The following is a 15072-nucleotide window of genomic DNA, read 5'->3' as shown; positions in this document are numbered from 1 at the left end:
CGGGGGGTTGACAGAGATGGGGGGATGGTTGGAAGGAGATGGAGTTGGGAGTTAACAGAGGGGAGGCAAAGAGCATGTGACAGTGCGACCCATGCCTCCCACTGACAAGCTTTATTACAGTCCCACCTGCAGTGAGACAGCAAAAAGCACTTAGCCTCAGCCAAGTCGGCTGACAGTGGAGGACAGTTTGAGAGGGAGGGAAGAAGAGAGGGATCGACGAGCAGAAAGCAAGGAGGGAGAGAGGGTAGAGGTGGAGACAGGGAGGCTGGGTGGGAGGAAGGGATGACTGAAGTCATGGGGTTACAGAGGGAGGGAGAGAAAAGGAGATAAAAATAAAAAGGAGTGGGAAAAGGTGAACATGACAAGAGCATAAGGAAAAACAAAATTAAAGGAATGAATCAAATATTGCTCAGTTGGTAAGCTCACATCACTGATAAAACCCTGTTTTCATAAAAAAAAAAAAAAAAAAAAACTCATCTCTATAAAACACTTTTCACACAAATTGTTTTTTTTTTTTTGTTGGAGCAAGGTTTTCTTATGTATGTCCATCTGCTGTAAATGAAAAGAGACAAACACATACACAACACAGCCTGCTGCCAGCTCTGAGTGTGCAGGCAGTCAGGCTTAATCCTGCTTGAACACCTGTTTCCTTTGTGAGGTCAAGGGTTAGAGTCTGGAGGTCTCTCACTAAGTGGTCATCTTTGTTAGGGTTACTGCTGAAACATGTCTGGAACCTGACCTCAATGCCCTACACTGAGCATTAACCTCACATCGGGTGGCCTCACCAGGGCCTAAATATAACTTCTCCCAAGCCCAAAAGAGGAATTATTTGGGCCACGTTGCACTAAGTGCAGTTATTATATTATTATATATACTGTAGAATGCAGGCAAACAATCAGCCTCAAATAACGTAACAAACTCTTAGATGCTTTTTGCTGTCATCATTTAGTGCAATCCACGCAACGTGTGAGAAGGAAATAATTAAAGGGGTGAAATGAAGAGAGGTTTATTACTTCCTGCGACAGCTCGCATCTATTAGCCCTCCAGCCTGCTGATGTATCTGCTGATGAGCTATGGCCAAGTAATGACGTGCTCCGCTGGCTGTGAATCCATAGTTCTCCCTAAGTCTACTCTTTCTGGCTCCCAGGCTCTGGATGGAAAACCACAGTCACTAAATCAAACCCATCAGGAGGGAAGACGAGAGAGAGTGAGGGGGGAGAGGGGGTTAACGGCCTGTTTCTCAGCCTTTCGGAGAGAGGAATGTGTTGGAAAGGGTACAAATCAACCAGAAGTGACTTCACAATAAGGTCAGTGTGACCAGAGGAGAATCCTGACTCAAATGGTAGACACGCACAAACACACACTCACAGAAACAAACACATTAAGCACACACATGCAAACACAGTGAGTGATTGAGTCGGGGCATAACCCCGTGCCCACCCTGTGAGTGGCTAATAACCGTGGCACAGTGCCAAACCCACTGTCTCCTGACAAATTCCCCCATGCCCGCCAGGACTGGCGCCACACTGCAGAACAGAGCTCTGTTTCTCAAAAATCCTGTGATCATTACATTACCAAATTACTCAAATAGATGGATGCAGCCACAGAGGCCATCCAGCTAGCTTTCCCCCTGAAGAAAGGATACAATGTAAAAGACAATGGGAACACTGTGAATTAAAATGTGTTTGTTGAGACTGCTTCCCCTCACACAAACACACACACGCACGCACGCACGCACGCACACACACACACACACACACACACACACACACACACACACACACACACACACACACACACACACACACACACACACACACACACACACACACACACACACACACACACACACCTCAAAGCCCACTCTGCTGGGCTGGAAAAAGAGGGCAGTAAGGTGGCGCTCTGCCAAGCGTGGTGCTGCCAAGAGACTCGGTATACCCTGGTCTCCAGTGGCATGTTAATCGCACACACACACACACACACACACTTCCATCTGCTGTGCTTCATGGGAGCGGTGGCAAGCTTGTCACTGTCATTCGAAGTTAGCCCACCCTCCTGTCATCCCTACTGAGGGGGACAAAAGAAAAGAAGAAAAGAGAGGGAGTCGGGGGGGGGAGCATGGCATTCCTCTCCATGCCTCCTCTGTCACCCTCTGATCTCTCTCTCTCCAAACACATCCCCTGTCGTCTCTCCATTCAGTGTCGTTGTCCTCCTCTCACCATCCTCCCCATAACTTCCTTCCCCACATCTCAGCACACTGTTCCTGTCATCCCTCAGCTCTATTCTTTCTCACACAGCTACTCTCACTCTCCACCTGCTGCTCTGTTCTCTGGACAAGAGATACAAGGATGGGCAGCTGTAAACACCCTCTCATGGACAGACTGTTCCTCACTGAATGTGTGTGTGTGTGTGTGTGTGTGTGTGTGTGTGTGTGTGTGTGTGTGTGTTTGTGTGCAGTGAATATGCTCTTGCAACATGGCTGTTTATGGATTTAACCTCACTGCTGTGTTCTCCATGCAAGACTCTTAATGTGAAATGTTAACCACAGCGGCTAAAGCAACAGCTCAGCTATTGATCCTCCTCCCATGAAAGGCGGGTTGCCAGATACTGTGAATTTCCCCCCTCTGTGCACCAACCAGCACCCACACACCCTATCTTCAGTGGTGCTCCATGCTCCCTCAGTGGGTATTTGTAATTGTATTGAACTGAGCACACAAGACTGCCAAGTCTGCCAAATCCAGCTGTGCCATTGCAATCAAAACACACTCACAGCCTACCTCATGACAATCACATCATCAGCACGTTAAATTCCAAAACACACACATACATGTACACACAAACATAAATGTACATATCTCTGAATGCATGCACTTAGTATGACACGATTAGGGAGAGAATGCTGTGCTGAAACCGTAAAAGGGACCAGAATAAATGTTGAAAAAGTCTAAATCCACACCACTCTTACCTCTTGGTGCTTAAACAGTGGGGATAAAGAAGAGCATAATGGTACAAATTTCCTCACCATATATTTTCCCCTTTACATTAGTCCTGTTTGACCATTCCTCCATTAGATGTCTATGCAGACAGTACAGCAGGGAGGTTGTTCCTTTTTCCTTCACCATTAATAGTGATGTATTGACTGTGTGGTTGTTTTGAGCCTGAGGGACAGCTGATGTATGTGAAGTGTTCAGTGAATGTGTTCATGGGCCTGAAGCACATTGTGGTCAGCCCAGATGTCACATCCTCCCCACTCCAGCCTGTTTCCTGTCTGATAGGGGCTCATGATGTTGGGACATTTGAAATGAGAAATGGGAATCTCTTGTCTGCATATATATGGAGAGCTCCTTAACTCACACACTGACAACACACACAATGCAATGTGAAAGCACACTGCCTCTCTCTCTCTGTATGCCATTGGTCAAAACAAACATTTACATTAGAGCTGTGATCATTAAGCCAATAAATATTCACACACACACACACACACACACACACACACACAATTGAAATCAAACTGCAGTTGACAGCAACTGTGTAACAGCAACTGTCTAAAATCATAAGCCTCTCCTTTTAGCTTTACTCTAGCTGTTGCATAGGGGCCCATTTAATGATTTAAATCCAACAATCTTAAGATCATGACAGATTGTGCACCTCTCTACTCTATTCGGTGTGAACACCGCCAGCGTGTCTTGTGTCACGTTTCCAGCCTGAGCAGAGGAAATGGGCCGTGTCATGTCAGTGTGAACTGCAGCGCAACACGCATGATGGAGAGCACTTAAATAACTCATGAAAACCCTGTTCTCAACCCACACTAGACCACTGGGAGGAATGTTCAGTCTTCTGTGTGTATGAGTGTGTCTGTGGATGTGCGGTGGCCCTCTTTGTCATGACTGTTTAACCAGGTGCCTTTGAGTGTGTTGTGGTTGAGCTAGTGTGCCTGTGTGTGTGTTTTCAGTTGGAAAGAGAGCTTAAGATGAGTTTCTGTAAACGACAGGGGGGCCCTTACGGCTAAACAGATATAGCCTTAGAGAAAAGAGAGAGAGAATGGCCTGAGCAGGAGGGAGTGGTAACCAAGAGAGAAAGACACTGTAGAGCAGGATGAGATAAAGTGAAAAAAGGAGGGTGGTGAGTTAAAGGAGAACTTCGACCAATTTTTACGTTAATCTTAATCGCTATAACTATGTTAGTACTGTCGATAGCAAAGAAACGAGCCAAATCGGTCCTAGCAAACTGGAGTTGCTGCAGCTAATGCCCAGAGCTCCCAGTGAGCTAAAATGGCAGTTTTGTGGGCATAACATAAAGAGTGCCTTTGTGTCTCTTAACAGACACAAAATACAATACAAAGACGTAAAAATTGCCCAGAGTTCTCCTTTAAGTAAATTAAATTTACAAAAAGTCCTGTGTTTATAAGTGTAAACACACACAAAAAAGGAAGAGAACAGATACCAAGAAAAAAGGCAGTCCAGCTTTACTGATTACAGGAGACAGCTGCACTTTCCACATAAACGCACTGAGCTCCAAAACCCACTGTAGTGATGGCCTCCCTCGGGACATACTCACACATACACGCTTGCATGTCATTTATTTTTTGTGTTAGTGCCTGCTTCATCATGACATCTTCCAACTCATCTCTCAGTCTCGTTTTATCCCTATCATCCTTTACTTCACCAGCATCCCAACAATTTGCTTATTCATCTTTCTGGCTGAACACTATACTGCAGATGAAGGAGACGTGAGCAAACCTATAATCCATTGCTCTGGGTCGAGGATGGCAGCAATAAGAAACTGCTGATTACTGATTAGCGGTACGCAAAATAAAAAAAAGCAACAACAAAAAAGAGTGAGATATGCTGTCTAAGCATTTGCATGTGAACATTGTCAAATGTCATGGTTTGAGAGTCTGTGTGTGTACGTTTTGTGGGCAGGTTGGGTTTGCATTGTCAACAATTAAAAGCAGTTGCTGTTAAACAATGCATTCAAAGGAGGTAAGGAAGGGCTAAGATCCCCAGAACATTTGCAAAACAAACTGCAGGGAAATCATAAATATTATCTCCTCCTGGTCTCACGCAGCAGCATGTATAGGTTGACTGTTGTAATGACAAAATAAGAAAAAGAATAGTCAATCCAGTTTGGGTGAGAAAATACAATGGTTGTGGAGGAGCGTGGTTAAAGCGTTACAAGAGTATGAAGTGTGTGAAGACATGACAGCACATGACTTTTTATTTTAAACTCTTCGGTGAGTGTTATTAGCCACCTCAGACCGTATCTCATTCCCTCCAGGGGTCTCACTACTTCCTTTGTTGCCACACAGCAGGGTCAAAATGACACCTCACACAGAAAAGAGGAAGCAGAGATAAGATGCCTGCTAAGTGAAGAGATACAGAAGGTAAGTCTAATCTTAGTAGTTGAATGATGAAGGCTGAACCAAAGCATTTACTATTGGATGGTCTGAGTGAAAGTCTCTCTCACAGTTGTGACCACACAGAGCGATGAGATTAAGAATTGCAATATGAAACGTGTCCGATAATGCTGCCAGTGATTGTAGAATAGCCACAGGGATATGTAATTGCAGTGGTGTGTGTACTAAGATCTATCAAAGATGATCCCATTGGTGTAAAGTGACATGCTATGGATTTCACAGTCACATCCTATAAACAGGACTTTAAAGTGAACCAGACAGCATTATGTTAAGCCACAGCAACAAAACAGAGGTGAAACAAAAACAAAAAGTGTGTTGAAGACTGTGATCTGGCATTTGGGAGAGCTATACTCACTGGAAAGTGGGCGGTCAGCTCGGTCAGCTTTCTCTGGCTCCGAGGTCACTGGGTGAGAGGGAATGTGGTCACCTGCAGGCTGCAAAGGCCCTGAGTCCACCTCCTTACTGGCTCCAGTCGCACTCTCAATCACAGTACACGCCTGAAAGATGATAGACATAATTAACATACCGGAAATAAAAGCAACAAATGGAAATACAGTTATGCTTGGCGATGAGGGCTCCGCTCTTGGACCAGCCAAGCAGCATGCTAAGCTGAAACAGGGAGCAGATGCGTGAGTGAGTCAAAAGAAAGACATTAAAAAACATTTTAAACTTTGAGTCATGTTAGGACTCTGAATTAGGAAGGTGAAGGCTGGAGTGGTGGAGGCAAAAGGTTGCCAGCAGCAGCAGCGAGTGAAGCAGCGTCAGTGTAGCAGGGGCCAGTGAGGAGGGAGTCATATTTAAAAGGGCCGCCTTGTGAGAATGGCTGTGATTGGTGTGTGTCTGATAGGAACGATAATTCAATCAGCGGGCGTATGACTTCCGTGTCCTGCATGAACTAACGCTAAGCTTAATTATAAGACCACTAGATACAGCTTATGCTACACACATACACTAAGAGGTGCCCTGATAATGTTATGGAAACAAAAGTGTCAACAGTGTACAACAGCAATATTGACATAATAATAAAATCTAAACAATGAAAAGACACTGTTGGTGCAAATATAGCAATTAACTGCAGATGTAGCCATGTAACCATTTTAGCTACTGTCAGAGCACTCAGATTTCTGCTATAAAAAGACAACAACTGAAGGAGATGCAGCGCTGGGTGAAGAAGTGTCCCTTCCCTGAAGTGACAGAGTCGCAAAACAGACAGACTTTGATTCTCAAAGACGGAGAGAGACAGAGAGAGAGAAAGAGTTTTCCTGACAGCCCAAGTCTGTTTGGATGTGCTTTGCTCTGCTCCCTTCCACAGCTGAAAGAGGAAAGAGGGATGAGCCTTCAGGAGAGAGACAAGCTGACCATGAAAAGCAGAGGGTGGCTGTCTGTGAGGAGAGAGAGAGAGAGAGAGAGAGAGAGAGAGAGAGAGAAGTGGGGGAGAATTTTAAAGAGGCTGTGACGGCTCCCTCCATTGACGAGTAGCAGTGAGACAGGCAGGGGAGGTGTAGCGCATCTCAAGACAAAAAGGCACCCTGGGCTGATGAAATATACATAGCTCTCAGCTGGAGGCAGAGACACAGAGCGACAGAGGGGGGCCCTGAAGACTGACGAGACTCCACAACCCCTCCTAAACACACACACTGCTAAAAATAAAACACACAGACACGTTCCTAATGACTTCTCACGAAGAGCCAGGGGGGAAGTAGTTAGTGCTTTTTTATTTGAGTGTGTGTGTGTGTGTGTGTGTGTGTGTGTGTGTGTGTGTGTGTGTGTGTGTGTGTGTGTGTGTGTGTGTGTGTGTGTGTGTGCGCGCATACCTGTGTGCTTACACACACACAAACATGCAGGTGCTTGTGAGCATCAAGGTGCATCAATGTTCCCTCTTATTTCAGGCTACATCCACACTACTAAAATCCACACTGTGAAAAGTAAGACCAGGAATTCATTTGCTTGGACCGACGACAAGGTGAAACTGTTACTTGTGTTGTTGTCTCTGTTTCTGCCCATCCAGACCACAATGCAACCCTGGAGTTTTTAAACAAAAACGTATTAGTGAGGATGTAGCCTAAGACTGAGTGGGCAAAACCACAATAGTTGCTATAACACAAAAAAGTGTTTTGGCTGTTGGCATATAATCCACCTGCTGGTCAGGGGAATGTTTTGGGATGGAAGTTTTTTTCAACTGCCTCTCTTGCTCAGACCTGTCCAACTGCCCTCTCTTCAGGCCCAGACAGCTGCCTCCTTCACACCAGCAGTTAAAAACCATTTAAACACACCTCACTTAATAAACTCACCCTTTGTTCAAGCTAACAATCCACCTCTCCCACGCACTTTCTGTAATGGCTATGCCACTGAATTATTGGGATTCTCGTGTGTATGAGTGTGTGTGTGTGTGTGTGTGTGTGTGTGTGTGTGCGTGTGCATATGCACACTTTCTGAGCTACCAGAGACTGGGTATATTCACTTCTTTGCTTTGTCAAGTTTCCCTACTTATCTTATCCTCTTCATGAGACGCGTTGGGTGTTTGTCCCCAGTCTGTATTGCTAACAAGTCAGGTGTAAGCAAATAGTAAAGTAAATAGTCACGTCTGAGCCTGGGGATTACCTCTACTCCAGAAAACATACACAACAAACATGGCCACAGGTTTCCTAACCTTTTCTGTCTCTCATTTTGTCTTTCAGCCTATTTGCTGCCTGTCTTTTTTTGATTAAAAGTGCACACGTGAGGCGCTTGTTTATGAATTTCCCACACTGTATATTTAACTGTGAGAGATAAAAGGAGAAATGTATACTAGAGAGGATACTAATGGCCCTATCTTGCACCCAGCGCAATTGACTTTGTACATCGACGCATGTATCATTCCTATCTTGCACCCAGCGCAATTGACTTTGTACATCGACGCATGTATCATTCCTATTTTGCACCCGACGCACAGCGGACTTTTCCCTCCACAGACTCACGTCGGTAAATTAGGGAATTAACTTGCTAACGCAACTAGCGTGTTCTGGCGCAAACGTTCTCTAGTGCTGTTTTGCAGTTTCAGAAAACAATTCCGTCACAGACCAGGAAAAACCTAGTCTAAAGTCAGTGGCGCGTTATTCAGATGCTATTTTAAGGGCGCATGCTTGGCTGTAATGTAGAGTGTGCACACCGCGCATACACTTTGCTTCTCTCATCTCACGGACCCAGCAGTTCCCATTTTTGCAAACCATACATAAATACAAGGAAAAATATGACCTTGTTTTACACAACATTTCTATGAATTATGGATGTGTTGATGACGTAAATGAGGAAATATTAGAGGACTTAAGATGATGTGATGTTGAACTGCATGTGCTGATGCCACTTAACCCAAATGCCCCAGCAGCAGCACGGGAGAGGAGAGACAGAAGAGCTGCATCGTCTATAGTGAGGTAATCTGGGTCTAATGTTAGACTACATTGCAAAAATATCACCATGCATTCATAACCTCGTGATTCAGTGAGAGTGAGCCCAAAACATCGGAAAGTATGTTTTTGTGATATTTCTTTATTTACATTTTGTCAAAAAGAAAAACAATAGCAAACGTCGGTCTCCTCGGTTGTGAACCGCTCCTGGCGTGTGCCCATGGATGTATTAAGAGTGTGCGCCTAGCAACTCTGCCATTATAATAGCAATCCGCCATGGAACAAGCGCGCCTGCTTTTAAATGGAATGTGAGATAACGCTCTGATTGGTTTATTGCACATTACGCCCAAACCACACCTATGAGTAACGTAGCTATTTCAGACCAACCCATTTTGATTTGCGTCGGGCGCAAGAGTCATTTATCCCGCCGGTATAATAGCAACAGCGCCCGAGATCCGCCCACAAAGCTACTTGCGTTTGGCGTTTGATACTTGTGTTTCAGATCGTTAAAATAGGGCCCTAAGTGTCTAAACTACTCTGTCAGTTCCGGGCCATGAGCCTTTATAATTTAATCACTGAGATATTGTTGCTTCTCTCGTCCACAAAACAGATGGTGGAAAGTAGCACTTAACATATAAGCTGGGACGCTAACATTTGATGGTACGCATTTAGCTGTTGCCATAATTGCTCCCACATGACTTATCTATGCCCATATAATTAGGGAGGGGCATGATTACTTACAGTCTGTCATGTTACATAACAGAGTGTTACTGTGGGCACAACAATTACATAGTTGTAAGGTTGACAAGACTAAAAGTCTACAGCTCTGTGAGGCTGTACTTAGACACAGCAATGCTTTGAGCAAAATGCTAACAACAGCATGCTAACATTCTCACAATGACAATGTTTACATGCTTATGTTTTAGCAAGTAATGTTTTACACCATTAGTGTAGCATGTAATCATGCTGACATTTGCTAATAAACATGAAACACAAAGTACAGCTAAGGCTGATGGTAATGTCCTTGGTTTTGCAGGTATTTGGTTGAAGCCAAAGCCAAAGCGTTGGACGAAATTTTTAACTGATGAAAATGTTAAACTGTGTCTGAGTTTATAAGCACACTTGATGCCCTTTGAATAGAGCAGAAATAGGCCGGGGACATGTAAGATGCAGCGCAGGAGTCAGGAGGTGAAATGAGAAGGATCTAGAGAGGTGGTACTAATTGAGGTTAATTCCACAGTTCAGCATTATCTCCTCTAATCAGTAAGGAGGAAGTTGGTAATGGATGATGTTGCAGGAAATGGAGAGAGCCTGCCAGCAAAAATCACACAGCAGTGTGAAGTACTATATGCCCCCAAAGGATCACAAGCCATTACCAGCTGAGTGCAGATCTTGATATGAAGCTGCAGATAAACAAGAGAGTCTAGAGGGCCTGCGGGCTTGCACAGGGAAAAGTGTGGAGTGCTTGTGTGCGTGTATGAGTGTGTTCGAGAGAGAGGCCTGTCAATCACAACTTCTCTAGTCATTTGCCTGTCTCAACCCACGTCTCACCTGCCAACCTCTTGAAGCAGTGCTGACACTGTCTTGCACACACACACACACACACACACACACACACTCTGGACTCAATATCACTTCAGAGTAGTGACACACAGGGAGTGATGGGGTGATGCACATCACCCAGAAACACATGCACCCTCTAACAATAACTCTCTCTCGTTCTCTCTGTCTCTCTCTCACACACACACACACACACACACACACACACACACACACACACACACACACACACACACACACACACACACACACACACACACACACACACACACACACACACACACACACACACTCACAGTCATTGTGATCTAACCCAGGCCTCTCCAGGGACAAGTTCTTTCATCACGGCCATGCCCGTCGATACATGAGCCCTGCACAACATCTGCAGTTCAACACCTACAAGATTCATTAAGGAGGACAGAGACAGAAGCAAAAGGATACATCGATAAGCAGAGGAGGTGGGCGCACATGTGTGTGTGTGTGTGTGTGTGTGTGTGTGTGTGTGTGTGTGTGTGTGTGTGTGTGTGTGCCACCAGGGGCCAGTGCCATCCATAAACACTGCTGACAGTCTAGACAGGAAATACACTTGAGGATGTCGATAAGTTAGTCAGCGGAGGTGAGGATAGATCAATAGGAACACAGGATGATGTCAGTGGCTGCAGATGAGATCACCTGAGGCGACTAAGGATCTACATATGAGGAGTTTTGATATTAAATTAATTGTGTTATCACAAAGTGTCCCGTATTAACTATTTTACAGGAACTATGGAGGCAGTAAGACCAGGAATTGAATCATTTTTTACTACAGGAAATTATAATTTCATGAACTAGTCCTTCTCTCGCAATCCTCCTCCACAACCAGCTGAAGAGTCAGCAAAGACCTTATTCCTCAGTTGTTCTGCCTTTACTGCACTGGCATTACCAGTTGATTAACTATTGTGTTACATCATTTCATGTTATAGAGTTGCAAAGCAGATGTTTATTCATGTGAAAATGCCACACATTATAACTTCAACATTATTGGGAATAAATAACTCCAGAGGCAAACTGCGATTCTCCCTTGAGATTTGGGAAAATGGAAGGAGATGAAACTGATTTCACCCACAGGACATGACTGCCCTATATCACGTTTGCCTTTCTTGCCATGGTGTTGAATGCGAGTGCCAGTGTGTCCACACGCTCGGGCTGATGTGTGCTTGTGTGTGTTCTCAGCTCTACTGACATTTCCTCAAACGTGGTTGACATTTCCAGGGGATTTGAAGATTTGATCCCTTCTGTGTTTGAAGAGTTGTGTGCTGCCCTCCTCAAAACACAGGGAAACGCTGCAGCAGATCCGGCAGAGTGCCCTGCCTTCAGGGCCTTACTCTACACCATTTGGATTAGCCTGTTCTCACTCACCCGGAGTGTGATCAGGAGAAGACCTGCACTATACAATGCCTGCCTTTTAGAGATGACTGGTTCACTGCTTGGTCTTTTACTTAGTCTTGCTGTTTTCCCCTGAGCTGTGGAATGTTTCTGCTTCCCTCAACTGAGGCAGAAAAGCCATCGCCAAAAGATATGAGAGAGGAAAGTAGATAGAAATGGTGTGGGAGGGAGCGAGATGGAGAGAAAGCAAGAAAGTGTGAGAGAGAGGGAGGGAGAGATCTGTTTCTCCTGCTACAGGCTGGTTAGTGGAGCGAACTGACACAGACTGACATCTCTCTTCCACGGAGGCCGAGTTAAAAAGAGTCTCACTACTCTTTGTCCATTACTCTCTCTCTGGTTCCAACCTTCCCTCTTCTTACTCTTTCAACTGTCCTGACCTGTCTCTCTCTCTCTCTCTCTCTCTGCCCACCCTGCAGATCCCATCTCTTGCTTTTTCTGCCTGGATGGACTCTGCAGCAGTCCTGTCCTAGCCTGGGGCTCAAATTACACCCCACCACCCTGTGCTGGCCAAACACTCACACGGAAAAACACACACACACACACACACACACACACACACACACACACACACACACACACACACACACACACAAGCCCACAAAGTAGCCATGAGGAGGCCCTGGGCCCAAACACAGATCAGGCTTGGGTCAGTCAAAGGCAGAAGGACAGGAAGCCCGAAAGAAGCAAGCCTCACACTGAGGCTGATCTGAGGGCAGCTGGATAGACACAATTAGACAATAGATAAATAGATGCATACAGAGGTGCACATGCATGCACCAACTACCATTTCAGGCATCTATTTATCCAGTTTCCTTTTCAATATAAGCTGATACTTGTAAGGGACTTTTAATGTTTACTGAAAGATTACATTTAAGAGAATAAGAGAATTGGGCTTGCTTATTTGATTGTCTGCATGACTGAATATGCAGAAAATACACAAACACATATACACACACAGCTTGAATACTAACCCCACCGCTACAAAATGTACAATATTATCAAAATTCATTCATGTGGCATATTGCTTAACTTGCTTTCCCCCAAAATAAAACACTTGCACAGTTGACCATATGTCTTGTATAGCCAAATTAAAAAACATCCTTTAATTGCAACACTAGAACTGATGCTGGGCACGACCTTGGAGCAAGCCAGAATTAGCTTCAGTCTCTTGTCCAAAGAAATACCTCAGCAAACATTAGAATTGCTAATAAGATTCAGACTGAATCAGCAGTACACGTTCAGTCTAACCAATCCTGCGATGTCTGCACACAAGCTAAAGTATACTCCCCAGCAGCACAGGATACTGGAGGTCAGTGGATCAGCCAAAGTAGGTGCTCATCTAACCTCAGCGCTCACTATCATCCTGCCCTTGCCAATGATGGTATGGCTGTAAAACATGTGCATACTGATGAAGAGCAGAGCTCAAAGGAAGGGAAGCACAGCATTTGATATATCACAGTAAACATTTGGCCACTTCCTGGGTTGGTTTGTCCCCTGGAACAGGATGCATGGGTACAAGTGCCTCAATAACTATGTGATACTTTATTGATGCCTGTAGGGCGCTTTTTCTTCCACCCCTTTAAGGCAGATCATAGTACACAGAGCAGGAGCAGGGAGGGACTTCCACAGTACCACTGCATATATATGCATGAATATGTATGATGTATTTTACTCCTGTCTGTTTTAACTTTTTTAGTTTATCTTCAGAATTCAAATTCAAGGTTAACAGACTACTAATTCAGAGTTATTTGAATTAAGACCTAGATAGGTTAAACATGCAGTTTGGTCTTAAGCTTCGGGGTGAGGAGAGGCTAAATGGATGTCAATAAATCAAGAGAAATGCTCCTTCATGGCACTACAGTGTGTCCTTAGGCTAAAGTTCCAAATACATAAATGCACTCAATCATACTCAGCCTCAGAAACAATGCTTTATACATAGTGTGTGTGTGTGTGTGTGTGTGTGTGTGTGTGTGTGTGTGTGTGTGTGTGTGTGTGTGTGTGTGTGTGTGTGTGTTTGTGTGTACAGACAGGTAGTAACATGTATACGCAAAGATATACACACGGCTGGTAACGACTGCAGGGCTGCGTCTTTCTCCCAAGTATGTTGGGAACTCTAACAGGAAGAGGGTAAGTGCTATCGATTGGCTTCTTTCCTGCCTGGCCTGGCTGTCAGAGCAAAAACAAGTTAACCTGCTTTTCAGTGCAGCACTAACTACATGTACACACACAAACACACACACAAACAGACAGTGCTTGCCTTCCAGTTCCTCTAGGATTTGAGGATACACCTGAAGCACTACATTACCAAGTCCTTTTATGTTTTTGTGTGAGTGAATGGGTTAGGAGCCATAATGAGAACACTTACAATCCACATTTTAATATAACGTTATGAGTAATAAGTCACAGACGTGAACCTTTCTACAACATAATCTATGTTTGTTATCCATTACATGCTTCCATACTGTTCCTGAAAAGAACAGTATGCGTGTTGTGTGTACTGCTTATGGCTAGAGCAAGTAGTACATGTAGCAAGACAAGCTGGTATGGAGACAGACACGGGTCAATATAAAACACTCCTCTGGGCAGCACTGTGACATTATGAACAGAAATCTCTGCAGCACTCAGCTCTTCGATGGCATTTAGATATGAGGCAGACGAAAGATGGAGGCATACAAATCAGGAGGAGGGATGAGAGGATGGGCAGATAAACAGACTGACGGCGACAGAGAGGCTGCTCACTGCGGTTTAAAAAATCAAAGGGAGGGACGGAATAAGAAAACAGTAGCAAGTGGGTGTTTTTATGCATCTGCACTGCTGGCACTCTTTGTTTCCAGCTATACATAAATGCCTTGCAGACATGAATGGATACCGTGATGTGCAGAAGTAAACTGATTTCTCCTGAACACGGGTTGTGGCACAGTCAGAATGGTGTAGGCCACTGTGTATTACTGTGGCAGACAGCTGTTTTTGCAAGTATGAGAAACTAGTTTGGGACAAATGCAAAGTTTTTATCTTCATTCTTTAACACAGAAAGGCCCTCACAAAGATAAAAAGATGATGTACTGGCCAAGACAAAACATACATTACAGACTAATTAGTTAGATAAAATATAAAGAGAATAATATCAAATCACATACGATAAAAAAAGATAATGTGAGACATGATAACATAAGAGTAATATATTATAACAAGGAACACAAAAAAACACACACTCCTCCTAAATTGACGGTGAAGGTCAATCTGGTGAAAAAGAGCTGCAAAAAATATTGGCTAAAGGAAAAACTA

At 44.4% G+C, this 15072-nt stretch overlaps 1 protein-coding gene across 3 annotated transcripts in view; it reads right to left on the bottom strand.

The window, feature by feature from the left end:
* The window catches only part of gse1 (Gse1 coiled-coil protein), a 172949-nt gene that overhangs the window by 108094 nt on the left and 49783 nt on the right, over positions 1-15072 (bottom strand). For all 3 annotated transcript variants that reach the window (XM_035999429.1, XM_035999428.1, XM_035999430.1), the window contains exon 2: positions 5775-5916. In XM_035999429.1, coding sequence (XP_035855322.1) covers positions 5775-5916 — 142 coding nt within the window. The remainder of the gene's footprint in view (positions 1-5774; positions 5917-15072) is intronic.

The sequence above is a fragment of the Sander lucioperca genome, chromosome 3 (genome assembly GCF_008315115.2).
Source record: "Sander lucioperca isolate FBNREF2018 chromosome 3, SLUC_FBN_1.2, whole genome shotgun sequence".
NCBI classification, from domain to species: domain Eukaryota; kingdom Metazoa; phylum Chordata; class Actinopteri; order Perciformes; family Percidae; genus Sander; species Sander lucioperca.
Note: the sequence above shows the minus strand (reverse complement) of the source record. Positions and strands in the feature narration are given on the sequence as shown.